Source organism: Corvus hawaiiensis, chromosome 17, assembly GCF_020740725.1.
Source record: "Corvus hawaiiensis isolate bCorHaw1 chromosome 17, bCorHaw1.pri.cur, whole genome shotgun sequence".
Taxonomy (NCBI): domain Eukaryota; kingdom Metazoa; phylum Chordata; class Aves; order Passeriformes; family Corvidae; genus Corvus; species Corvus hawaiiensis.
Window position 1 is genome coordinate 3549693 of NC_063229.1, and position 25657 is coordinate 3575349.

A 25657-nucleotide genomic window follows, 5' to 3' on the forward strand; every position below is an offset into this window, starting at 1 on the left:
TGACTCTGTGGATGTCCGGTCAGGTGCAAGGGCACTGCAAATGCAGCTCATCTAACACAGCCTGTCTTTGCCATGGGATTAAATCCATCTAAGAATCACCTGGGAGCAGAGCAGTGTGGTTTAAACCACTCCTAGCTGTGCAATCAAGTATAAATGTCTGAATTTCAAGAGCCAACCATGTTTCCTTCAGCACCTCCACAGGTTTGCATGGGCAGTGCTTTTGCAGGCAGCAGGGAGGTTTGGAAGAATAAGCTGTGAACAACAATCGGATTTAAATACAGCAATTTCTTTGAAGGAAGGAAAAACTACTTCTCCTGGGGATTTAGCAAGTTCCAGTAAAGCTGTGCCCCACGACTGAACTGCTCTGCTGCAGGGATGTTTCACCCAAGCTCTCTTACCAGTTCATCCTCACACTCCTCCCGTGCGAGTCCCTCCTCCTCGCCCTCGTCCCCGTTGAGCGGCTCCTCCACGTTGGCCTCGGCCTCGGATGCCGTGTCCTCCTGGGACACCTCGCTCTTGCTGCTCTCCGCCTTCTTCCGGGCCTCTGCAGGGCAACAGCTGGGTCAGGGCTGGGAACGGGGGCCACAGCCTGAACCCCGGGGTCAGATGGCCCCCACACCCGGGCCGTGGGGAAATAACAGTGATGGAGAGGCTTCCTGCAGCGGGGAGCTCTGCTGATCTTGAGGAAGCGGCCTGGGAGACCATGGAGAGGGCAGAGAAGGTTCCACATCCCCCAACAAGGCTGTGGGAGCCAGGCAGGGCAGGATAGGATAGGGACAGGGATAGGGATAGGGATAGGATGTAGGATAGGATAGGATGGGGATAGGGATAGGGGTAGGATAGGGGTAGGATAGGATGGAAGAGAGGAGAACAGACTAAAATAGAACTTGGATAGGATAGGATAAAATAGGGATAGGATAAAATAGGGATAGGATAGGAAAGGAATGGGAATGGGAATGGGAATGGGAAGGGAAGGGAAGGAAAGGAAAGGAAAGGAAAGGAAAGGAAAGGAAAGGAAAGGAAAGGAAAGGAAAGGAAAGGAAAGGAAAGGAAAGGAAAGGAAAGGAAAGGAAAGGAAAGGAAAGGAAAGGAAAGGGAGAGAGAATAACATAGGACAGGATAGGATAGGATACAATACAATAGGATATGACAGAGTAAAACAGAATAGTAGAACAAAAAAGCAAACTGAAAAAAAATATAAACGATATGACAAAGGAAAAAAAAATCTCATCATTTTAAACCCCAACTCCATTAACTTCAGGAATTCTGGTGTGTAATTTTGGCCTGTGATTCTACCCTGGAACCTGGGGGTTGACATTTCCCTGTCAAAGCCTGGAGGGAGTTGTGATGCCAAGGCCAGCCCTGAGGCATCCTCGCACCCCACTGACCTGCAGACAGCTTCTGTTCCTCAGCAATCTGCTCCAGCCGGCCCAGGAGAGCATCAATGTTGGATTTGATCTGTGTCAGCTCAGTTTTGATTGTCTGCAGCTCACTGCTCTTCACTTGGAGGGAGGAAGGAAGGAAAGGAAGGAAAGGAAGGCACTCAGTGCCCTGCAGAGCACCCGCGGAGCAGCCCCACCCCGCGCCTGCCCCAGGGCACTTCCTGAGCAGACAGAAAAACCACGGAGGAATCCCGGGCTGGCAGCTCGCTGGGAAACTGGCAGGGAAGCTGGGGGGCTGCTCCCAAAAAAGCCTGTGGGCGCTGTTTCAGGCAGGCTGTGGAGGCCGAGGCCGGCCTTTGGCGCGCTCAGGCTGCACCTGCACTTCCCCAGCCGCACCCCCCGCAGCCGGGCTGCTCTTTCCAGGCGTTCGGGGCTTTCTGAGGGGTTTTTTGGGAGGCCCCACGCGTGTCCCCAGCCCGGGCACACACTCACACTTGAGCTTGGCCGAGCTGTTGGCGATGGCGGCCGACCTGGCGAAGAGCTTGACCGGGAGCGTGGCCTTGACGCGCCGCACCAGGGGGATGGTGACCCGCGGCCGCTTCACCGGCACCACCCGCGGCACCGGCGACACCCGGCCCCGGTACTCGAAGATCCTGAGGGGGAGGCAGAGGAAGGACGTGGCAGCCCTGCCGTGGGGTGCCCCAGCCCCAGCCCCCGCAGCGTTCCCGCTGATCGCGGCCATCGGATCCCACCCCACAGGCTGGGCTGGACCCCATGCACCCCAATCCCTCCCTCCCCTGCCCCACAAAGCCCCTCTGGCTGACGCCTGACCTGTCGTAGAAGTCGTCTCTGTAGTAGTCATAATCGAAGTCGTAGCCACTGCAGAGACATCAGGGCATCATGGGTTAATTAGTGCTGGTAACTCATTATTATTGCCCCCTCACGGGCTGCTGAGTGCCCCCAGGGCCACCAAGGGTAAATAGGTTGATCCTCCTTCATAAGGGACTCTCATCCAGCAGGACATGGACAGTCCTGGCTGCAGGGAGATGGGCTGAGCCCAGGAGGAAGATTTGGGGGGCTGAAGGCACTGGAGAGGTTGATGTTGGCAGAGGGGTGTTAGCCTGGTTATCTCAAGGAGGAGCAAGATGTGTGTGGAGGAAAGTCGGGACGAAGGGCATATTTATGGGGATATTTATTAATTTAAACCTCTCTCCCCCCAGCCAGGCAATGCCCACGTCCTGTTCTCTTAAGCTTGAGCTGCATTTTAACCTAAAGTAGGAGCATTCCCCACTCTCCGGAGACCCAGTAACACACATTCCCCCCTTGCTGCAGCTGTTTTTTCACAAGGCAGCAAAAACCAGGGGGTCTGACCCCACACATTGGTATCAGTTGCCCCAGCTGAACACAGCACCCTTCCCTGGCGTGCTGAGGCTCAGTTCACACTGCCTAAGACAGAGGTGATGCTGGTGGTCTCTCCTCTCTGCTCTGAACAAAGACAATTAGTGCAGCCCCAGAAAGCAAAGTCTGTCCTGCCTCCTGAACTGCCTGAAAAGAATGGGAAGAATGATAGATTGATGCGGGGAGAGGGACGGGCTCAGCCAGGAGGAACAGGGGAGAGGGAAGGATGACCACCCAAGTGTGTAGTTGAGAGTAAATTTGGTGCCCTGCATCTTTGACAGAAGCGACAAGAACAATGTGAGGCTGGCTGGGATGGCTGGTGGGGTGTGGTTTGGAGCAGGAAGTCTCTCCTGCCTATGCTGGCATTGAGGTCCCAGCCAGTGTTAAGTTTCAGTAACTGGTTGGCTTCCTAAATGTGTTTTTTCCACACTCCTTGGGTTCCCCAAATGCCTGTGGCAGCATGTGGAGACCCAGCCTGTGCCCTGGGGGAACCTGAGGGTGGTTGGATACACCAGAGCTGCTTTGGGGCCAAGGAGTTGGTGCCAGGGTGCTCATGCACCTCCTGCCCCAGTAGTGCCCTGCCATGGGGACTTCAGTGAGGAGATATTCCATAAAGCTGGGCTTTATCTCTGAGCAGCTGCTGCCTGTGGCATTCCCAGCTGGCTGAGGGTGGGATGGGGAGAGCAGGGTTGCACTCCTGAGGAAAGAGCACTGGTGGGGAGATGTGGCTGTGGAGGTGTTATCACCACAACCCTTCCAGATTCCACTGCTTGGTGGAAAACAGCCATTTTTGACCGATGAATTCCAGATTCTTTTCAGGTGCCCTCCCCTTCAGACCTGAGTTGTAGCCAACATTCCTGCTGGGCTCAGAGGACACAGGAATATCCCACAGCCTCTGTCCCAACCACTGCATGATCTGTGTTTACTTATTCCCTCTTCTGGATTGAAAGGGAAAGGCACTTCCTCGCAGGGCAGCTGCTGCTGGAATGAGCCCAGCTGTGTGTGGGGCTGAGGGGATGGACAGCAGGGAACGAGGCACTTCCATGGAGCTTTTCATGATTGGTAACTTGATTTCACCTGGGGTGAAACCTGGAGATGCAAAAATTCTCCAAGAAAATAGCTCCCTTCAGCCTGCCAATTTATTTTGATCACCGAGGATGTTTGACTCCAGGTCTGTTTGAATCCAATAAATACAAAATACCATCAAAACAGGAAGCCATTTGAAAGGAAAATTGAAGAAGGATGCTTCTACACTGTCAGACTCTCCCTCTTCAATTTTCTCCCTCTCCTTAGATGCAACTCAAATGAAATTGCTGTGATTTTGTAATATTTTCAATCCTGACAGGCTCTGGTGAAGTGCTTCTGGCTCTCTCTCCAGCAGAGACAATGTTCTCCCCAGTCCCAGGCAAGAGGAGACAGTGGCATCTCCCTGCAGCTCCAGGGCTCCAAGTGGGATGAAGCAGTGCCTTTATCCACACCCTCCATGGGGTGTTGCTCTTGCTGGAAGCTCCCCGTGGCTTGGAGACCACGAGGGAGCTTGGCAGGATTTGTTCATAAACAACACAAAGCTTGGGAGTGTTTGGCAAAATTTTGAGATGCCCAAATTCCTTTTACCTGACCCCATTTCACACTCCTGGTCTGAGCCAGCTTTTCCTCCAAGCCTTTGCTCCCTGGCAGAGCTGTGGGATCACACATGGGCCGCTCCATGGACACATGGGGATGGAGAGGAGCTGCAGCCTCAGTCCCAGCACACAGCACTGCCCTGGGCAAAGCCTGGCACCTGCAAACAAGGAATGGAGCCCTGGATGGCCTGGGCACCTCCATCTCCAGCACTGCCCCTGCCCTGAGGCATTTGGGCACCTCTGCCCTGCTCCTGGGCTTGGCTCCAGCACCAACAGGAGGAAGCTCAGCCTCCAATATCTGTAGATCCAAAGATAGAGAGGCCCAAAAGCTCATGTGAAGCCCCAAGCCTCTTCCCAGAGCAGTCAATCTGCTGGATGAAGTGGCCAATGAACCCTGGCAATGTTATGACACTCTGTTATTCCCTATTTCCATGGGGAATGTGGGAGCAAAGCTGGGCAGCCCTGGGTTTTCCTGGTGGGAATTGCTCCTGGCAGTTCTGCAGGGTATTCCCAGAGGCAGTGGGGGGTCACACCCTGCCTGGACTGCAGGGCAGGGGCCCCAGAGCATCTGTGGGTGCAAAGCCCGAGGGTGGGGGTTCTCCTGCCCTGGCCCTGAATCCTTGTGGGATTGGAGATACTTCCATCCTTTCAAAAGGAATTAAGGGCATAATTATCCCAGGGAGCTGGTCCTGACTTCCCAAAACACGAACCCCAGCCTCTGCAGTGCTGCTTTGATTCTTGACCATGGGACAGCCCTCAGGGAAGGCAGGGGGCTGGAATGAGGGGTTTGGGGCAGTCTGGGGCTGTGTGACCCTGCTGTGACACACCAGTCACTCGTGGCTTAGCAGGTGATCCCAGGGAGGCAGTGGCTGGATGGTTTTAGCAGCATCCCTGGAATCGGGCTATGAGCACAGGGCAGGTCTTCCCAGATGAATCCAGGAAAACAGCTGGTACAAGGGAGTGCCTTAGCATGGGTGATTTATCCTGAAAATTTCACTGCATGTAGGATAAAGCATCGTGAGACTGAGGGGTTGTTTCTCAGCGACCTGGCAGGTCTGTCTTTGTGTACAGGAATAATTTTTGCCATTTTTCTATCGGCCGGTGACACTGCACCCTTTCAAAATAAGGGACAAGCAGAGGCAAAGGCTGGAAAGCAGGAAGGCCTCAAGGAACACCTCCTGCTGCATTCACTGCCTTGGCTTTGTTTGCCTTTAGCAATCAAACAACATTTATACTGACTCAGGTTCAAAATGCAGCTGTTCATAACTGAAGGGGGATTGTTTGCATGTGCTGCCTCTCCATCACATTTGTGGGGCCACTTCTGAGCCTGTACCTGAACAGCAAATGTGCATTTGAGCACCTGTGCTTTAATTACTGCCTGATACTGCTAATCACGAGTGCCATGTTGAGCTCAGCTCCCACCCTGCTGCCATGGCATTACTGCAGCAGGCAAAGGAATACCTGCTGGAAAGCTGCTTGGAAAATGTGGCATTGATCAAACAGTGATCTGGTGGAGCTCTGTGAGACTCCTTCCTCCTGCAAACAGCCAAGGCAGTGGGAAATAGAGGAATGTGGGATGAAGCCCGGCATTCCCAAAGTGCTGGGGCTGCTGTACGCTGGGACATCATTGCTCACCTCCCCCTCTGCCCCAGAGCTGCTCTCAGCCCTGTCCATGTGGATTTGGCACTGGGATGTCACTGCTCCAGCACCAGGGCCTGGGAGGGGTGTTCAGGGATGGGCTGACACCAGCTTGGGGTGTAACGGGATGGATGCCGGTGTTCACTAGCTGTGACAGTCAGTCAGCAGTGCTTTGTCCCTGTCACCATTTCAGAGACCCCTCCTGGGGCCACTGAGCTGCAGACACCAGCAGCTCTTGCTCAGGTTGTCCTCTCTGTCCTTTTGGCCATGGAGCAGCTTTAGCCCCAGCACTGCAGGGCAGGGCAGAGATTTGTCCCTCCAGAAGCCCAGAGGGGCCCTGGCAGAGCCACCTTCCCTTCCCAGCCAGCTGACAGCAAGGTGGGATCGCTGGCACCAACCTGAACATGGCCCCATATGCCCCAGGAAATCCTGTCCTGACATTTGCTGTGCAGGAGAAAAAAAAAAAGTGCTGCCAGAAGGCAGATTTGGAGAGACAGTGAGTGCCGGCCTGGGGACATGGTCACAGCACCTCATTTCCCAGCCAGCCCCACGGGCAGGATGGCCACGCTTGTGGCGGTGGCCGGGATGCCGGGCAGGAGCATCCAGGAGCCTTCCCTGTGCAAAGGGATGCTCTGGGAAGTGCCAGAGGGAGGGAGGAAGGTCCAGAGATCCAGGTGTGGAGGAGAGCAGTGAGGGCAGCGAGGCTTTGTAAGAACTGAAGGTGCCTCGTGTGGAGACACCTGAGAAAACTGACAGTGGCATGAGCCTGGGTGGAGCTGGATGGGAGGTTACATCCCCAAGGATTTCTACTGAACACCTGGACCCCCCCTCGGGCTGGTGGACAGCTAAAAATGTCACGACTGTTGCTTCCTCTGTGTTCAAAATGGAACTTCCCCTGCCTTGCCTTCCCCTCGACCCTCCCATGCAGACTTGGAGCGAGGCAAAGCAAAACCCGGCCTTTAGAAAAATCCTCTGCTGTGTGTAACAGCGCCTCTATAAATTACAGTGCTGTGATTTTTGAAGTCTAACGTTTAGAAAAATTGATGGTGGTTCGGGAAGCTGTAAGCACAGCTCGCTGCAAACCTGGATTCCCCGCTTTCCAGGAGATATCGTAAGTTCTGCCAGCCCAGATGGCAAAGTTTTAATCTGACAGCCAGTCTGGGATGAAACATTGCTGGAGCTCGGAGCAGTGCAGTTCTCTGGCCCATATTTTAGCATACCCATATTTGTGGGAGGGAGCAAACATCTCTCTCAGCAGGCTGGAAGTCTGAAACATTGGTCATTTCAGAGGAAGGGATTAGTGCTCCAGGCACGGGTGAGCAGTAAATGAAAAGCTCGTTAGTGCAAGATGTATGGAAGGAGCTGGTGTGCCTTATGGCCCTGGCCCCATGTGAGCAGTCCACGTGCAGCTGAACAGCAGGAGTTGCATCATCTCTACTCCCATCTCCTTCCCCTCAAGTGCCATCCCCTGGGAATCCAGAGAGCCACGTCCTGTGAAGGGCCAAAGGGTCCCAGGATGGGAGAAATGTGCCTGAAAGCTGCACAGAGGGAGCTCAGCTGAGAGGCTCCTGGAAGGAACCCAGAGATGCCCTGTGGGTGGTGGGAGGCTGCTGGGGCTCTGGGGGGTCTGGATGTGCCAGAGCTGCACTTTCCAACCAGGATTTGCCATTCCACAGCACACTGGTGCAGGACCACACGGCTGAGTCTGAATCACAGGGTTCTCTTCACCCCTTGCACTTATTTCTTCTTTTTGTGGAAAAGTCTCCAGTTCTCCCATGATTTCCCCTTTTGCTACACCCACCTATAACCCCAATACTGATTTTAGTCTTTTCCTCCCAACCTCACACCTTCCAACTCGTGATTCAGCATGAGACTGGCATCAAAATTGTGACAATTTATAAATAAAACACATTTGGGGACCTTGTTATTTGGTTTTGGGTTCCTGAACCTGCAGGTCACTCCTGAAATACCTTTTCAACCACAAGCAAGAACTTAATGAGTTTCTCCCACATTCCCCTGACTCCAGAGTATGGGGCTTAAATGAAAATCTTCACCTCTTGTGGAAATCATGATAAATTCTCTTGAGCTGAGGGCTCACTGACATCTGTAACACACTCCATGTGCCACACACCTCTCCATGTCCCTCCTGTCCCTCCTGTTCCCTTGATCCCTCATTGCTGCTCCTCAGAACAGGCTCCCTCGGGACTTCCCCCGGCCTCTTCCTTGCTTCACCTCCATTTGTCACTCCCAGGGTTTCCCACTTTCTTCCCTTCTCCTCTCCCTTTGACAGTCAGTCTTCTCTTTCCCTGAATTATCCCTGTTCCCTGTTTTTCCCCCACACCCAGCCCCTCTGTGCCCACTCCTGCTGCCTGGCTGGAGGGGGGTTCTCCTCTTGCTCCCCCTCCTCCGGTGTGGTTAAAGCACAGGGTACTGCTCACCCTTCTCCAGCCCTCTCCAGGTCCAGCACCTGCACAGGTGGGACCATGCCCAGGAAATCTCCCACACCACCACAGGCACTGGCCAACCTTGGGGCTGCCACTGCCTGAAGGGCACTGCCAAGGAAAGGAGCCCCTGGGAGAAGCTCTGGATGCGCAGTGTCCAGGCTGCTGGGGGCAGGGAGCTCAGGGCAGTGGTCAGGGGGTGCTGGAAGGCAAAAACAGCAGCCCAGACCTCACACCCAGGTGAACACCTACCTGTACAAGGCAGAGGCTGCTCTCTTCAGCCCTTTGGGTCTGTTGGGTTTGGGCTCCCCGGCCATGTTGATGTCTGCAAGGAAGGGACACGCAGCTGTGACACAGCATGTCCCTTGTCACCTTCACCTGTACCTGGGCACGGAGCTGGGGCAGATGCACACAAGCCTGCCAGAGAGAAACGAGCTCTCCCACACCCCCACCCATTCCCACCTGCTTCTGGCACATCTGGGGCCTGCTGGGGCTCCACAGGAAGGCAAATACATCGTGTTGGCAAACCTCTTCCTTTTCCTTTCCAGAGCCGCTCACCATTCAGCTGGCAGTCAGCACCGTGCTCCAATCCACACACACAAACTCAGGACAGCTTTCTCAGGAGAACTTGGTGTGACAAGGCAAAATCCAAACCTGCTCCATACTGCTGGCTGCTGACAATCCACCCCTTGATCCTTTGGGAATAACGAGGAATGCTTGGCATGAGCCAGCCAGGCACTGCTATGGATTTGGCTGCGTTAAACTCTGCACGGGGTGCCCGTGCCTGCAGCTGCTCTTGGAGGAGCATCTTCTGCCAGGGGAGGGGAGAACAAGCTCCTCTAATCCCCTGAGGAAATTTTGCTCCTTGGCCTTGGTGCCAAATGTGCTTTTGATGTGAGAATAAAGTGACACAGCCAATTTCATGGAGCTGCCGAGAGCCCGGCAATCCAACATGGGGTGTGGAGCCAGAGCTCAGAGAGGTGAGCAACTGCTCTGTTCTGAGCCCAAGACAGAGCAAATGCCCTGCTGGCTTCTCCAATCAGCCCTAAACCCTGTTGGTTCTTCTGGTCCTGTGTATCTAAAGAGATGTCAGACCTCTGGGCATGTCAGATCTCGGCAAGACAGGATTTCCGCATGTGGACCAAGTCCACCATGAAACCAGGGCCATCAGACACGGCAGGAATAAAAAGAAAGGAGCATTCATGTAAAAGAACCCCTCATATTTCAAAAATCAAAGTAGTGGAAGGTGAGGGAGTCAAAGACCAGCTGTTGAGTCCATGGGGTTGGCAAGAATCCTCTTCATCAGCTGGTGTGAGGCAGGTGACGTCCAGGAGCTCGGAGGAACCACATCTGTGTTTCTGGAAAAGGCTGGGTGGGTTCAGGAGACTCTTCAGCACATGTGGGTCACCTACTGAATGTCTTGGTCCTCAGGGGTCTGTGTTGACCTGCCCTGAGGGAACTGGTTCCCCTCAGAGAACCAGGGGCTGGGAGTGTCCCACCCATGGGTACATGCTGCAGCTCCATGACACCGGTGCCCCACGGGAGCATTGGGATGGACCAGAGATGTGGTGGGAGAAAAAGATCCCAGAATGGTTTGGGCTGGAAGAGATCTTCCCTGAAAGACCATCCAGTTCCACCCCTCTGTCATGGGACACCTTCCACTGTCCCAGGCTGCTCCAAGCCCCATCCAGCCTGGCCTTGGGCACTTCCAGGGTTCCAGGGGCAGCCACAGCTTCTCTGGGCACCCTGTGCCAGGGCCTCACCACCCTCACAGGGCAGAATTTCTTCAGTGATGCCTTGCTCTCTGCTACCTGCACCTTAGGGGGCATCCAACCAGCTTTTAGCACATCAGACCATTTAAAACTTTTATTTTTTTATGCTTCATGAAGGGACTTTATGGAGAAATGTGGATGGGGGGGTCCACACGCCATCAAACTAAAGAGCCTAAAAAGTGATCCAAAGGAGCACCCTGACGTAGTTATTAACCAGGAAAATCACCTTCAGGAGCACAGGAAGGCTGCAGCACTGCTGGGATGAGCTGAGCAGGAGCAGCACAGGCTGCATGTGCAGGACACAGTTCTGGAGGAGCATGGACCTGCTCCCACTGCCCAGTGCCTTGCTGGGCAATTCCTTGGGCTGTCTGTCAAGAGACCTCATTCCTGCTGGAGCCGGAGCTCAGCCTCCTCCTGAGCTTGTACAACCAGCGTGGTGTTGGGGGGCTGGGGGGGCTCAGCCATCGCACCGAGCGCTCCTCTGGAGGCACCTTCCCATCAGCACCTTCCTTGCTGCCTCCCTCCCTCCATCCTGCCATCCCCAGCTGCAGGGGAGTGCTGAGCCTGAATGCTGAGAGGCTGCACGTGGCCATAGGGCAGGTCCAGGGCCAGCTGCAGCCAGCGGGAACATTTCACACACGGTTGCCTTTCTGAGCCTGCAGAGCCACCAGGGCTGCTGGCACTGCAGGGGAGAGAGGGACCCATCCTTCCCTGGTGCAGCCCAGAACACACCCCTGCCCAGCTGCAGCCCCCTGGCTGGGAACCCTTTTTGCTGTCAGGGCGCATCTCTCCAGCTGCCACGCAGTGCTCCTGCGGACTGGAGAGCGCCAGGATGGGGACACCCTCCAAGGGAGAGGCACGGGAAACCCAGGAGGTGAGAAGAACAACAATTAGCTCCATCTGCTGGTCCCCACTGCTATGAAGAGCCCTGCGGAGCCCTCCCTCACTGGCACGTGCCAACAGCAGGGAATTCTTACTCTCAGCTATGGTGGTGATGGGCAGTGATCCCACAGCATTCCCTTGAGAGTGAAAAAGGACAGACAAGAGCTCAGCATGCACATCAGCCTGGACAGATTTTTGCATCTCATTCCCATTCTGGCTCCCTCCTCTGCATCGCTGACTCCATCTGCCTACCCCAAGGCAGTACTGATCCCTCCTGCTCATATCCAGGCACCTGCTCCCTGGAAATGGAGAGGTTGTGCTGTGTCCAGTCCCCATGGCAGGGTGAGGGGACGGTGTGGATCTAGTTTCCAGTGCCTCCTGCGATGACTGGGGTGTCTGGGAGTGTCTGCAGAAGGCACTCCAGAGGTTGCCAGGACCTGCAGGGACAGTCCCTTCAGCAGGGTGTCTGCTGTGTCCCCTGGCGGTCCCAGCCTGTCCTCCCTCTCCACATTCTTACCTGGCCATCCCTCCTCTTTTCAGAGAAAAACTTTCCACCTTGATTGTCTAACCACAGATCTTCTCTGCTGGTTCTCCTGCAAGGGGAGCATCCCAGTGCTCACACCTGCCAGCAACAGCAAAAGGAAGCCTGATGAGCTCTCCTGGGCTCAGACTGGCCCATGAAGGGCGGGAAGATGAAAGGCAGCTGAGTTTGCACCTCGTCCAGGACATGGACAGGACACCCAGCTATCACACAGCCCTTTCGCCTCCTTTTGGAATTCCAGCCCTTTGAGACCAGCAGAGATGAGAGGTTTCAGAGGTTTTCTGACAGAAGGTTTTTCTCATGGCAAACCTTTCATGTCTCTCATCAGCTAAGTGAGCAAGTGCTCCATGTCCCTTGGCCACGTCTCCTGTATCTGTCTGGAGCATCACAAGGAGCTCCTGGGTTCCCCAAGGCCCTCTCCATCCTATCTCAGACTGCACATGTGGGCAACATCTGGGCTGGAAGTATTCCTGGCACACTGAGCTCTGCCAGGTCTGCAGCTCCGCTCTCTGGAGCACAAGAGAAGTGAGCAGAAGTTTCTGGTATCCAGATAAACCTCAGAGGAAGCAGCACAGCCTCAGCACAACTTCTTACCTTGGACTGCTGTGCCAGCAGCAGGGTGGGAATGGGCTGCAAATTGCTTTCCTGGGTGCCCACTGCCTGCAGCAGGCTTGGAAATCACCATTTTTCATTAAAAATCCTGTCCCCAGTTCCAATTCTCAGCTTGGAGCTGGTGACAAGGACATCTCACAATATGACTCCTCAGAACAATCTGCAAAGCAAGGGTGCAGCTGGGGGGGATTTGCTTGTTAGTTCTCATCCCACAGCAGTGCAGACGGGGGGAGTTCTCTCATTTCACATCTGCTGGCTGAAGTCAGGCTGAGCTGGTCTGGATATCAGCTCTCCTGACAGGCTGAGGGTAAGGCCTGTCCTGGAAGGGAATCACTGAATCACAGCATGGTTTGGGTTGGAAGGGACCTTAAAGATCATCCCATCCCACCCCCTGCCACGGGCAGGGACACCTTCCCAGGCTGCTCCAAGCCCTGTCCAGCCCGGCCTTGGACACTTCCAGGGATGGGGCAGCCCCAGCTTCTCTGGTGCCCTGTGCCAGGGCCTGCCCACCCTCACAGGGAACAATTCCTTCCCAATATCCCACCTAACCCTGCCCTCTGGCAGGGGGAAGCCCTTCCCCATTGTCCTATCCATGTCTTTAACACCAGGCAATGTCTTTTCCCCACCCTTGTTCTTCCCCAGCAGTTCAAGGACGAGGCCATGGGATGATCCAGAATCGTGGTTTTGCCGTTTGGCTTCTACAATCACAGCCCACAGCCGAGGTTTTGGGCCACGATGTCACACAGGCCTTTGATCCCATCCCACACGGGAGCTGGGAGCCTTCAGCTCCTGCCTGGGGGTGCTGTTGGAATGCTGCTCTCCAGCTCCGTGCCCCGCCACACCTCCTGCTCATCCTGCCTCATCACTCGGTCCTCACCGGCTCCTCTCTGAGCCGCTCTGCGCACCCCACATCCCGGCTGGACCGGGCACTGGCCATCCCTTCCCCATCCCCTACGGAACAGCCGAGCCAGCCCGCCCCGGACACCCCGGCGAGGGGACTCACCCAGGGTCTGGCCGGCCAGCATGCGGCCGTTCTCGCCCAGCACGGCGGCGCGCGCGTGCCGCTCGTTGGAGTACTGGACGAAGGCGTAGCCCTTGTGCACGGAGCAGCCGACCACGCGGCCGTACTTGGAGAAGATGGTCTCCACATCCGACTTCTTCACCACCGCCGTGTTGAGGTTGCCGATGAACACCCGCGAGTTGATGGACTTGGGGTCATTCTTGTTCGTGATGTTGCTCGTCTGCACCTTCAAGGACATCTTGGATGCCTGCAAGGACAGGTGAGGAGTCAGGAAGGTGTGCAAGGGAATTCCCAGATAAAGGGAGGGATGGGGAACAAATCTCGCAGCAGAGGGAGCAGCTCCTCAATTTCAACTGGTCACAGTGGGGCAGAACCCACCTCCAGGAGCCCCTGGGTGTTGGGAGACCCCTGGCACAGTCAATCCTAAATTCTTGCTGGCAAATAATTGATCAGGCTGACGCCCAGTCAGTTCTGTGCAGGATCAGGAGTTGAACTTCAATGATGTTTGTGGGTCCCTTCCATCTCAGGGTATTCTGTGATTCTACAGTTGCACGTAGGGGAGAAACCAAGATTTAAATCAATTTCACATCTAAGTTTTATAAGGTTTAATGCTGTCATACCAAAGCTTTTACCTCTCTCTGCTGAATCACAACTCAAAGAACTGCTCTTTTTGAAGCAGTCTGCATCCAGCACCTTGGTTGATGCCCACTTTTCCAGGCTTTTCCCTGCCAGCACCTCCCAGCTCAGCACAGCCCTCACCGCGCTCAGGGATGGCTGTATCCCTGTGGGGCCACACTTGCACCTGGAAGGGTACTTGGGATTTCTGGATATAAATGATGTAAGCAGTGATCAGCCCGTGTGCTCCTGATGGCACCTGCACTGCCCTGCCTGCACGCCGGGCTTTGGGCTGGATTTTGTGCAAACAGGAGGTGTCACTGTTAGCTTGGAAATCACCATCAGCTGCATCAGCTGGAAGCCACTCCAAGCCCCTTCCGGCAGCTGCAAGGCAGGATCTGCCGAGCTTCATGCCCCGGGTAGCTTGTGGGGACAGCTTTGCCCTCTGAGGACAAGGGACAGGGCTGGAAGTTGTGTGAAATCCGAGGCAGTGTGAGCTGGCTGCTCAAACTCCAGCAAAACCCAGAGCTGTCCAGAGAGATCAGCTTGATTTGCAGCTCCCAGACCCCGAGGGATGCTTTGGGGTCACCGCTGTGCTGCACACACACGGTGTGGGATTTACCCGGCAGCTGAGCAAGGTGTTTTGTGATGCACATGGAGGTGCTGCTCTTCCCCAGCCCCTTCCAGCAGCACCCACAGCTGCTCCCACTCCCAAGGGCAACTCCACCAGTGCATCCACAACTCCTGGAGGTCCCTGAGCTTGCCACAGGGGTTGTACTGCTACCACAGGGCCTGGTGTCCCCTGCCTGGTGGTCCCCAGCATCTGCCCTGGCACTGGGCAGAGCTGGACCCTGCCTGGCTTTGGGGTTTTGGCTCTCTGGGCTCAGAGCCCAAGTCTGAGCAGCCTGGTCCAAGGTGGGGACAGTGGCAGGACCCTGTCCCCCTGGTCCCCAAGTCCTGGCAGGCTCTGCTTGCCCCCAGCCCAGCCTGCCCGAGGCACTGGCAGGGCAGTGTGGGATGCTCCAGCTCTGCTGAGCCCTAAAGCACAGAGTTTCCTTTCCTACACTCCTGCCCTGGCAGGCAGAGCCTGGCAAAAAGCCACAGTATTTTGGGGTCGCATCCAAGACTTTCCAAAGCCCCAGTCCTGCTTCTTCCTTGCGATCTCCTGCACAGAGATTCCCCACAGGACACGAATCTCTGGTTGCTTCTCTCTTTGTTAAGGGGGAGAACATCACCACACCCACCTCACCCTTTGCCAGGGGAGCCCCGTTTCGGCTCCTCAGGGGGTGGATGTTTTCCCTTCTGAGCTCCCAGTCCCTTGGGATCTGCTCCTGCCACAGTCCCACTCTGCCCGAGGGTGCCCACACAGACAAGCATCACTGTGTCAGGGCTCACCATCACTGCTCCAAATCCCAGGATCTGAAATTTCAGTTCAGGACAGGGACATGGGAGGACACTCCCCCATCCCCACAGGCAGAGGGTGTTTGCAGCCTAACCCAGGAGCCATAGGATGCTGGAACAATCCCTCAGCAGTGGGCTCTGTGCCAGGGGCACTCCTTCACCTTTCCAGCTGGGAGCACAAGGAGCTGGACACTCCATCCCTTGCACCATTTAAAGCCAGACCACACAGAGCACTGGAGACACCTGGCAAGTCTGAGCCTCTCTGTGAGGATGTGACTCCACAATAAATCTCCTCTGGCTCCAGCCCCTGCGACTCCATTAACCTGCCACTGAGGCTGGAAATAATTTTCCTGCTAAATCCAATAATAATGAAAAAAAAAGTTACACTTTGTCTGAGTCTGGCTCGTTGTATTTTCCCCTTCACGCTTATGGATTAAAAGAGCCAGAGACTTTTCTTCTATTACTTTAAAACCAATTCCTGGCAGGCAGTTTTCCTAAAAACACTGGGAAGAATAGCCAAAGGAGAGGACTTTCAAAGGAATCTAAGTGAATTCAATTCTCAACCTTTGGCAAGTGCTGCTCCAACTTCCACCCCTATATCAACCCTTGTTTAATGCTCTCTGTGTGAATTTAGTTTTGCAGTGCCACCTGGAAGAGGTTCCCAAAGGAAACTGCCCCTTTCCTGCTGCAGATGGGGAGAAATGGAGGCTTTTCCCAGCTCTTCGGTCACTCTGGGTACCCAGCTTAAGCCTCAAGGACTCATGTCACAGAAATCCTGAATACCTGCACCACAACCAGCTGGAGGCTGCTCCAGGGTGGCCAGTTCCCAGGGAATCTGCATCCTGATCGTGCTGGGAGGGGCTGAGGCTGTGCAGGACCCTCAGAGAGCGTGCACACAGGTGGGGTGTCTGCAGCCAGGGGTCCCTGGGTGGCCTTGCTACCCCGAGGACACATCAGACCTGCTGTGAACCCATGGTCCTCCTTTCCCTGCGGATTCAGCAATGCCACGCCAGTGACTCCAGCACGTGGCTTTACACCTGGTGAGCCCTGGAGTTTCCAGCTCCTGAAGCCCATTTTGTCTTGTTTCAGAGCCAACCTGCCCTGGCACCTCTTTCCCCCACCCCAGGCCATGCCATGGGGACATCCTTGGTCCCTCTAAGCTGCTTCCCCTCTACAGGATGCACTTCCACTTTTCCATCCTCATCTGCTGGAGTCTGTGCAAGTCTCCAACACATTTTGTACCCACCCATTGCCTTCCTTTCCCCCAGCCTCCAGAGAAATTTCCCTGGTCCCTGGGCAGAGCCTGAGCCCTTCTCCCATCCTTGGAGCCCACCATGCAACTTGCACTGCCCTGGGAGCCGCCCATCCAGGCTTGTGTCCCACCTGGATGCCAGGATGCTGCAGGAGACCATGTCCAAAGCCTTCCTGCAGTGAGGGCACACACCACCCATGTCACTTTGGCACAGTAAACAAGTGGCTCGGTCAAATCTGGCTGCAGCATTGCCAGGTCTGGCCCTGCTGCAGGCACTGCTGAGGAATGTTCTCTTCCTCAAAATCAGACACAGCACTCATATCAAATTCACCCCTGGCTCTCCTTTCACAGCCCAACACTGAAGAGCTTCACTGCTGCTACCCCCCAGTCCCAAACCAGGGAAAGCCCAAAGCCTTCCCAAGGACTGATCACCCCAGCCAGGTATTATTGACAAGAGCCTGAAGCTCTGCCCAGCTGTTTGCAGCTGCAAACCCCAACTACATCAGGGGCTGAGCTCCTCAAGCCTGTGTAGGAGGGACGTGGGTTAAGCTGCCTCTGTGCCTGGGCTGGAACAGGCTGGCTGGAGGGTTCAGGTGGGATGTGGGGGGGGGGGGGGGTATGAAACTGTGTTTTCGCCCAAATTTCATGGGCTCTCAGCAGGTGCCACACGAGCCAGCTCTGGACCCTTCCCCATGTGGGTTTGCTATAAAGAAAAAGAGACCTGGATGAAGATGAGGTGCGGGCAGGAAGGCCCCAGGGGGATCTTCAGCTGGAGAATGGAATCTTCTAAGGCATCTCCCCAGATGAAGATTTTGGCTGCCGTGGAGTTGGGGGGGGTTGGGCCTCTCCCAGGTCCCTGCTGCCCATCCCCAGCTCGCACCCTCCTTGTCTGGCTCCCATGACCTTCCCCACGCTCCCTGCAGCTGGACCAGCACGTGCTGTGCTTGTTCCCTGTGCTGTGTCCTCTCCTGCCCACCTGCATCCCAACAATCCCATAAAGCTGGATGTGGGATGAGCAACTTCCACCCCGCATTGCAGGGACCAGTGATGGAGTGGGGAGCTCAGCATCCCCATGCCTCAGCATGGCCTTTCCCTTGGAATTCCCAGTGGCTCCAGGGCCAGCTCAGGACACGGCAGCTCTGTGCAGGGGATGTGCCTGGGCTGATGGGAGATGGGACAGGGCCAAGCCAAGGTCAGGAGAGGTGACAGCGACACCGCAGGGCAGGGCTTGGGAGGGAGCCACGGGACCCCGGCGTCTCTGCAGACGGGAGCTCTCCAGGGCCATCTGCCCACGCTCTGCTGGCCCTGCCCAGGCAGGCAGCAGGGATTTGGCAGCAGGGAGAAGGGAAGGCCAAGGCTGGGGAATGCTCTGACAGTTTGGGCCCCACCGCTGGTGTCTCACAGCCCGCTGGGCACTGCGTGTTCCAGCACCCTGTGCTCTGCTGCTCCCACCCACGAGCCAGGCGTTCCCTGGAGAAATCAGCCTCCCTGTTCCACTCATTTGGGATTTCTTCTTAAACACAGCAGTCACCTGGCATCATTTACTGGCCTCCTTAGAGTAACAGCTGGAAAAGGACATTTGAACCATGGCTATAAATGTTTCATCCTCCCCCTCCCTGCACTCCAGCAGGGCACTCTGCGCCATGTCCAGGTGAAATCCAGCAGAGCTGGAAATCAGCTCGGGAACAGCCCAGCTCCACAACTGCGGAGCAGAGTGGCCTCTCCAGCCACTTGGATACACCATGGAGAATCCAGCAGGGCTGGGTCAGAGCAGAGCAGCTTGGTGATGTGTCTGGTCAGAAACACCCACACAGCACACACACATGTTCCTGCTTTCAGACAGAGATTCCAACAACCATCGGCAGCATTTCCACAGCTCTGATTTCACTGTTCAGCCCCTAGCCTGCAACTGCCACAAGATGGGCTGGAGTTGGAAAAGAGAAAAGACAGAAGGCAGCAAGGAATAATACTTGGACATGAATAAATGAACGTGTAAAGAGGTTCTTCATCTCCAGGACACCAGAGAACATCAAGGACAGAGTATTAGGATTATCCCTGTTTTCTGCAAGGCCCAGACAGGAGAGGTGTGGGGTGAAGGGGTGTGTGCCCCCAGCCTCAGCAAAGCCTCCAGAGACATTACAGTGGCACTCCCAGCTCCAAATGCCCCCAAAGACACAAGAAGACTTAAGGATGAGGTTGCCAGGAGTAAGAATTCTCCTTCCATCCCTCCTTCCTTCTACCCTTCCTAGAATCACAGAATGATCTGAGGTGGAAGGGGCCTTAAAGCCCATCCCATCCCATCCCATCCCATCCCATCCCACCCCTGACACAGGCAGGGACACCTTCCACTGTCCCAGGCTGCTCCAAGCCCCGTCCAAGCTGGCCTTGGACACTGCCAGGGATCCAGGGGCAGCCACAGCTTCTCTGGGCACCCTGTGCCAGGGCCTCCCCACCCTCCCAGGGAACAATTTCTTCCTAATATCCAACCTACACCTACTCCCTTTTCCTTGGTTCCTTCCTTCCCTCCCTCCTGCCCGTGCCATCCCCCTCTGCACAGGGAGAGCCCCTGTGAGTCCTCAGGGGACAGCAGTGAAGCCACACCACGGTGCCCCAGGAGCACATCCATCTGCACCCAGGCTGGGCTCTCAGAACCCTCAGACCATCATCCCTGCACCCTGACCCTTCACACACCCCTGCAGCCTGGGATTTACCCAGGATTCTCCAAAGGTTCAGCCCTCTGGGCACAAGGGCACCTTGTGTGCCACTGCTGGGTGAGAAGAAAATACAACAAGGATTAACTGAGCTTTGCACCCCAGAGAGTCAGGGACCCCCTGTGCCAGTTCTAAGAGGTGCTGAGGACCACTCCAAGGTCCCAGCGAGCACCCACACCCCAGGACAGGCTGTGCCCACCTGCACACACCCCTGTTCCATGCTGGGAGGGGGATGGATGCCAACAAACTCCTCTCCCTGCCTCTGCTGCTCCTCTCTTCCCGTGACAGCACACCTGGCACCAATGTCACACACTGTCCCTGCTGCTGCCAGCATTGCAGGAATCCCTTAAAAATACCTCTATTCCACCCAGAAACAGCCCAAGGCTGGCACTGGTGTGCTGATAAGCTGTCCCCTCGCTGCTCTCAGTGCCTTGTTTGCCAGAGTAGCTGGTTAATTGAGAGCCAGGTGGCTGCAAACCCCAGGGGCCCCGTGTGAATGACGAACTGTCACGGGAGGAGAAGGGAAAGCAAAGCCTCGGCACCCCCGTGTCCTGCAGGAGCTCTTTGTGGCAGCAGCAGCCAGGCTGTTCTCCCCCCCTCATCACATCTGCTCACAGGAGGGGAGATGTGCTTTTATATCCTGCCCACTTCCCCTCCCAGTAACACCAGCAACACGTTTTTCCAGTTTGGAGGTTTGACGAATGCAGACATCCCACAGGGACCTCCAGCACGCAGCAGAGGGACAAACTTGGTCCCTGCCAGGTTTGGGGCAGATTTGGCATTTGGGGTATTGGAAAAAGCACCAGCAACCTGTCTTGCCAGCACAGATGGATGCTCCAGCCTGTGGAGCTCCAGTGTGAGTGGGGTGCACCTTGTTTCAGGTCCTTTTAACCATCTCAGGTACTCCAGCACAGGGCACACCCCAATCCTGACCTCACTGCGTTTTGGAGGCTGCCCTCGCTGCTTTCATCCCAAATCTTTCCCGAACATCTTTCTTGCCACTTGCAAGGGAGCAGCACAGAAAACTTCTGGAATTTGATGGCGACAAAACTCTAAGTAGGGTTGTTGTGACAGGACACAGGGGAATGGTTTTAAACTGAAAGAGGGTCAGTCTATATTGGATATCAGTAAGAAATTCTCCCCTGTAAGGGTGGGGAGGCCCTGGCACAGGGTGCCCAGAGAAGCTGTGGCTGCCCCTGGATCCCTGGAAGTGTCCAAGGCCAGCTTGCACAGGGCTTGGAGCAGGCTGGGATGGTGGGAGGTGTCCCTGCCCATGGCAGGGGGTGGGATGGGATGAGCTTTAAGGTCCCTTCCCACTCAAACCATTCTGTGTTTCTATGAATTTAAAGACTTAATCAGAAGCATTACACTGGAAGACAAAAATCCACCAAGGGAGTGATTTGCACTTTCTTGCAAGTGGCCAGAAAGATGATTTTTAGGGAAGGCCTGGGCAGTTAACATTCCCTAGCACAAACTGGCAGGTCTGTCCCACAGGGAAGATCTCACTTCGGGCAGCCATCAAGCTTCTCCTTGGCTCTGAAGGGTTTAGGAGAATCACAGGATCACAGAATGGCTGGGTTGGAGGGGACCTTAAAAATCATCCTGTTCCGCCCCCTGCCATGGGCAGGGACACCTTCCACTGTCCCAGGCTGCTCCAAGCCCCGTCCAACCTGGCCTTGGGCACTTCCAGGGATCCAGGGGCAGCCACAGCTTCTCTGGGCAACCTGCTCCTGTTTGGTTTTTCCCTTTAAGCTGAAAAAAGGAAGTTTTGAAGAGAAACACAGCCAGCTGTGAGACAGGGGATTGCCCTGCTCAGCTCCATTGGCAACACAGAGCTGCACAAGCCCTGGGAAGCACGGTCCCTGCCACCTCCAGTGCCAATCATTCCTCCCTGGAGAGCCCTGAGTAATTTCCTAGTGAGTCCCCAAACATGAGAGCCGAGCTCGGAAGCATTGGTTTAATAACCAACACAAACCCTGCAATCTTTTCAATAACTCCTGAGTCCCCAGCAAGTCCTGCACAGAAACCTGGAGGGCTCAGCCCTCCTCGGAGAGAGCAGGAAGATCCTGCTCGCTGCTGTGTGCTCCAATAAACAGAATAAACTGGCAGGAAACCAGTGCTTGGGGTTTCTGGGGAAAACAGCTTCAATCTTCCCAAACACGAGTGTTAAAGGACTGGGAAGTTATTAAAAAAAAGGGTAGACAAAGATGTCACAATTATTAGACTGGTTCTGCAGGCCCAGGGCTGTCTTTTGGGGGAATATTTGCTGTGCTGGGAGCTGGGAGGGCCGGAAAGCTGGAGATGAGCTCAGCAGGAGCCAGACTGTGAAGCTGTGGGGTCTCTTTGCAAACCTTGTTCCGCCTGTAAAGTGCAACCAAGCACATCCCAGTAAGGGAGGATCCCTTCCCTGCAGACAGAGCAGCTCCTCGGGTCCCTCGAGTGCCATTTTGGGCTGTCCCCTCTCCCATCGGACAAGGGGCTCCTTGTACAGGGCCTGGGATTTTGTCCCAACGCTTCCCAGGGCTCCACCTTGCACACCATGGAATCATTAAGGTTGGAAAAGATCTCTGAGGCCATCAGGTCCAAGCATCCACCCAGCACCACCACCAGGCCCATCACTAAACCATGGCCCCAAGTGCCACATCCACATGCTTTTTGATCATTTCCAGGGATGGTGACTCCACCCCTGCCCTGGGCAGCCTGTCCCAGTGCTTGACAACCCTTTCCATGAGGAAATTTTTCCTAACATCCAATCTAAACCTCCCGTGGCACTACTTGAGGCCACCTCTAGCATCACTCCAGAGGCTCAGGCTCTGGCAGTGGCAGTCCCTGACCTCCTGGTCCCGTGGAGGTGCACCAAGCCCCTGCTGGGAACCCCTGGCTGTCCCCCCACCCCTACCCCCTCTCCATGGCCAGCCCACCCCATCAGGGCTGTGTGGCTGAAGCTGAGATGGAGAAGGCACCAATGCAGCCCCTGTGCATCCCCACTGACCCCCAGATACCTCCTGGGAATGTGGGAACCACGTCCTGCCCGAGGACAGGGGCTGCCCCCTGAGCAGGCAGGCTCAGGTTCAGCCCAGCTGCCACCCTGTGTTTTCCCTGGAGGAAGGAAATGCTGTTCACACCTGACCTGCAGGGTCAGCTGGCACTCCTCAGGCTGGGGACAGCCCTCAGGGACAGGGGCTGTGATGCCTCTGCACCCCCCGGTCATGGGAGAGCAGCCAGACATTCCCAGACATTCCTGCCTCTGCAGGCACCTGGATACTCCCAGGGAACTGGGGCTCCCATCCCTGTTCATAACCTGACCTCACTGCCTGCTCCACTCAGTTTATGGGGTCGGTGACGGGGGGGAGCTGCTCCCCACCCTGTTCCCCTTCCCCACGCTCAGGTGGAGGCTGCACCATCCCAAACTCAGACTGAAAACACGAAGGGAGAGCAACCAGGCAGGCCTGGCTCCTCAGGGCACACACACTCCCTGCAGGACATCAGCAATAATGCAGCCTGACCCCCGAGGCAGATGTGGGTTCTGCAGGAGGGCTGCCTCCAGCCCCTGATCCTGCCTCATTCCCAGCACGGCCGACGCACGGGGAATTGCACTGGGAGCATCCTGGCCTGGAGCTGCTCCAGCACAGCATCACCACAGCACCTGGGTGATGGCACCTGGGCTGATGGCACCTGGGTGATGGCACCTGGCTGATGGCACCTGGCTGATGGCACCTGGGCTGCTGCCTCTGTGCCAGCGGCAGCATCAGCTCCTTTAACCCCCAGGAGGAGCAGTGATGGCCCCACAAATCTGGGATTCAGTGCTGGCTGATGCAGGGCTGTCTGTGCCTGGACACTGGGGACAGAATTGGCTCCCCCCCAGCCTTCCTTCAACTCTCCACCTCACTGTGCAGAGAGCCTCCTTTTTGAATTTTTAATTAAAACAAGTCATTTCAAACTGGAGAAATCCTGCCAATCCTTTGAAAAGCTGGCTCCGGTTTAAATGTCTGAAATGCTCCATAACAGAGCCATAAATAATCAATAGCTGCCTAAATAAGTATTTAATCAGCTGTTAAAGGTACAATGGTCACAAAGTCTATCGGGTCAGCACTTAGTTTATAGCTGTGGCTCGTTACCATCTGTCCTATATATTATTTATGTCTGTAGAAGCTTAAAAACCTATTCATTAGAGCCTGAAATCCTTCCTAATAAGTGTGATAAAGGATGACCTAGAGCTGGACAGTGAGAGGCATCCAAGGAGCCCCTGCAGCATCCCTGCTCCTCACCCTGCCTTGTGCCTAGACATCTGGGGCTGCCCCAAATGCTGCACAACTCATTGCACAGGTGTGGGCTCACGCCAGAGCTGCTCATCTGCATCCCCTCTGGAGATTGTGCTGTACCCCAGAGAACCAGGGAATGGTTTGGGTTGGAAGGGACCTTTAAAGATTGAGTTGTTCCACCCCCTGCCACGGGCAGGGACACCTTCCACTAGCCCAGGTTGCTCCAAGCCTCATCCAACCTGGCCTTGAATATTCCCAGGGATGGGGCATCCATCAACTCCATCTGCTTGACAAGGCTGAAGTTTTGTCTTTGAAAACATTTTCTCCATGAAAATGTATTTTAAATTAAGGCACTTTTCTCCTAGAAGCCCTCCCTCCCCAAACAGGAGCATCCTTTGATTGCAGAATATGCAACAAGTGGAGTTTTCAGCAGTCTCTGCTTCCAATCATCGCAGAAATCTCTTGTGAACAGAACAACGTTCTTTTTGACAGAAGCAAAATAAATTTTAAAGGTCAATTGAATCAGATAAGCCCAGTCTGGCAGCCCTTTCAGATGCAGAATTCCATGGATAACATTTAGGTTCTGCTGGAGAACAGAAACAAAATTCTTTGGAGGAAAGAATCTTCAAAAGAAAGAAAAAAAAAGGGGGGAAGAAAACGAAAAGGAAACAGCAATTAAATAGAATGTCATCCGTAATCCCACCAGTGCAAAACCTGGTGATTACCTACCAGGCACTGGACAATGCTACATGCACTAATCTAATTAAAGGCCTTTTTTACAGGCAGCTGAAGGCAGCTCATTAGTGTGTAACCGAGATGCTCATTAATGGCTGGTCACGACTAATTTCTTGAGAATTATTCTTTAATTCTTTATCATTCCCAGCCTAACAGAAAACCACAATGTTTCCATCCCCCTCTCCCACTCCCACGGGTTCTGATGTTCCTTAATGAACACCCCCCCACCCGGCCTCACTGTTGTTTGAACAGCAAGTGATTGATTTATTGATGAGGAAAACCAAGGGAAGTTTCTGGGAATTTTCCTGGCTGGTAATGACATGGCCTTGCTGCTGCTGCTCTCAGCACCTCCCACACGTGGCAGGATGAGCAGGGCTCCCAGCCTGGCCACAGAGGAGCCTCCTGCCCCGATCCACGAGCCCAGGGCTCTCCTTCTCCTCACACAAACCCCTCTGGCCATATCCGAGAGCTCCCCCAGGCTCCAGGGTTGGGTCACATCCTACCCTTCCCAGGCCAGGTTCCTGTGGGAAGAACATGTGTATCTCTCACCACAGGGCAATGCTGAGTTAGAGGGAAAACCTGGGCTGCAGGAAGGCCCCCATTTCATGCTGCCAATTAATTTAATTTAACTGCCTCCAGGGCCACCCAGCTCCCAAAGAGGAGCTGCTGCAGGTCAAGCTTCATTGATGGAATCCCTTTTTGAGCTCCACCGGTGCCTCTGTGGTTGAAAAAGACCTCCAAGATCATCCGAGTCCAACCATTAACCTCATCTCTTAAGCAGAGGTCCTGCATCGTGATGCCACAGCTTCTTTAGCACTCCAGTGCTGCTCTTCCCAGCCAAACTGGTCCTGCTCATCCCCCAGGCCACCTCTGCCAAGCCAGGAGGGCTGTGGCTGGTCCTTCTGAATGAATGAGCAGAAATCAGGGATTTCCCGTCCCTCAGGATTTTAGCACAGCCCCAAGTGCCAGGAGACTGGGCAAAATCATGAGCTGAGGACAGCAGGACAGTCACCACCCAGACCAAAGGGGTCCCAGGGACCCAGACCAGACTGATCTTTCAAAATGCTTGTCCCTGTTCTCCTGCAGGGAAAACCACCTGACTGTCCTCCCACCTGCTAAAAGACTTCATGTCACAGGTGCCACCACAGCCACTCACTCCCAGAGACTGGGCTGGTGCCAGGGGGAGCAGGACATGGGGTGAGGAGCCTCAGGGAGCCTCACTGAGAACGTTTACCAGCTGAGGGTTTTGCCCTGCTCCTTTCCTCTCTCTGAGTTAATTACCAGCTGATTGCCTTTCACAATTATTTCAGACACTTCCAATATGCAGAATGACATGAAGTATTAAGACATAAATCTCTGTGGAGCGGCTGGG

At 55.0% G+C, this 25657-nt stretch overlaps 1 protein-coding gene across 2 annotated transcripts in view; it reads right to left on the reverse strand.

Annotated features, from left to right (window-relative positions):
* RALY (RALY heterogeneous nuclear ribonucleoprotein) overlaps nucleotides 1–25657 on the reverse strand; it is a 116881-nt gene that overhangs the window by 5374 nt on the left and 85850 nt on the right. For both annotated transcript variants that reach the window (XM_048321669.1, XM_048321668.1), the window contains 6 exons: nucleotides 13292–13556; nucleotides 8734–8806; nucleotides 2214–2261; nucleotides 1875–2035; nucleotides 1389–1502; nucleotides 399–544 (listed from right to left, as the gene is read on the reverse strand). In XM_048321669.1, coding sequence (XP_048177626.1) covers nucleotides 399–544; nucleotides 1389–1502; nucleotides 1875–2035; nucleotides 2214–2261; nucleotides 8734–8806; nucleotides 13292–13547 — 798 coding nt within the window. In that variant the 5' untranslated portion in view covers nucleotides 13548–13556. The remainder of the gene's footprint in view (nucleotides 1–398; nucleotides 545–1388; nucleotides 1503–1874; nucleotides 2036–2213; nucleotides 2262–8733; nucleotides 8807–13291; nucleotides 13557–25657) is intronic.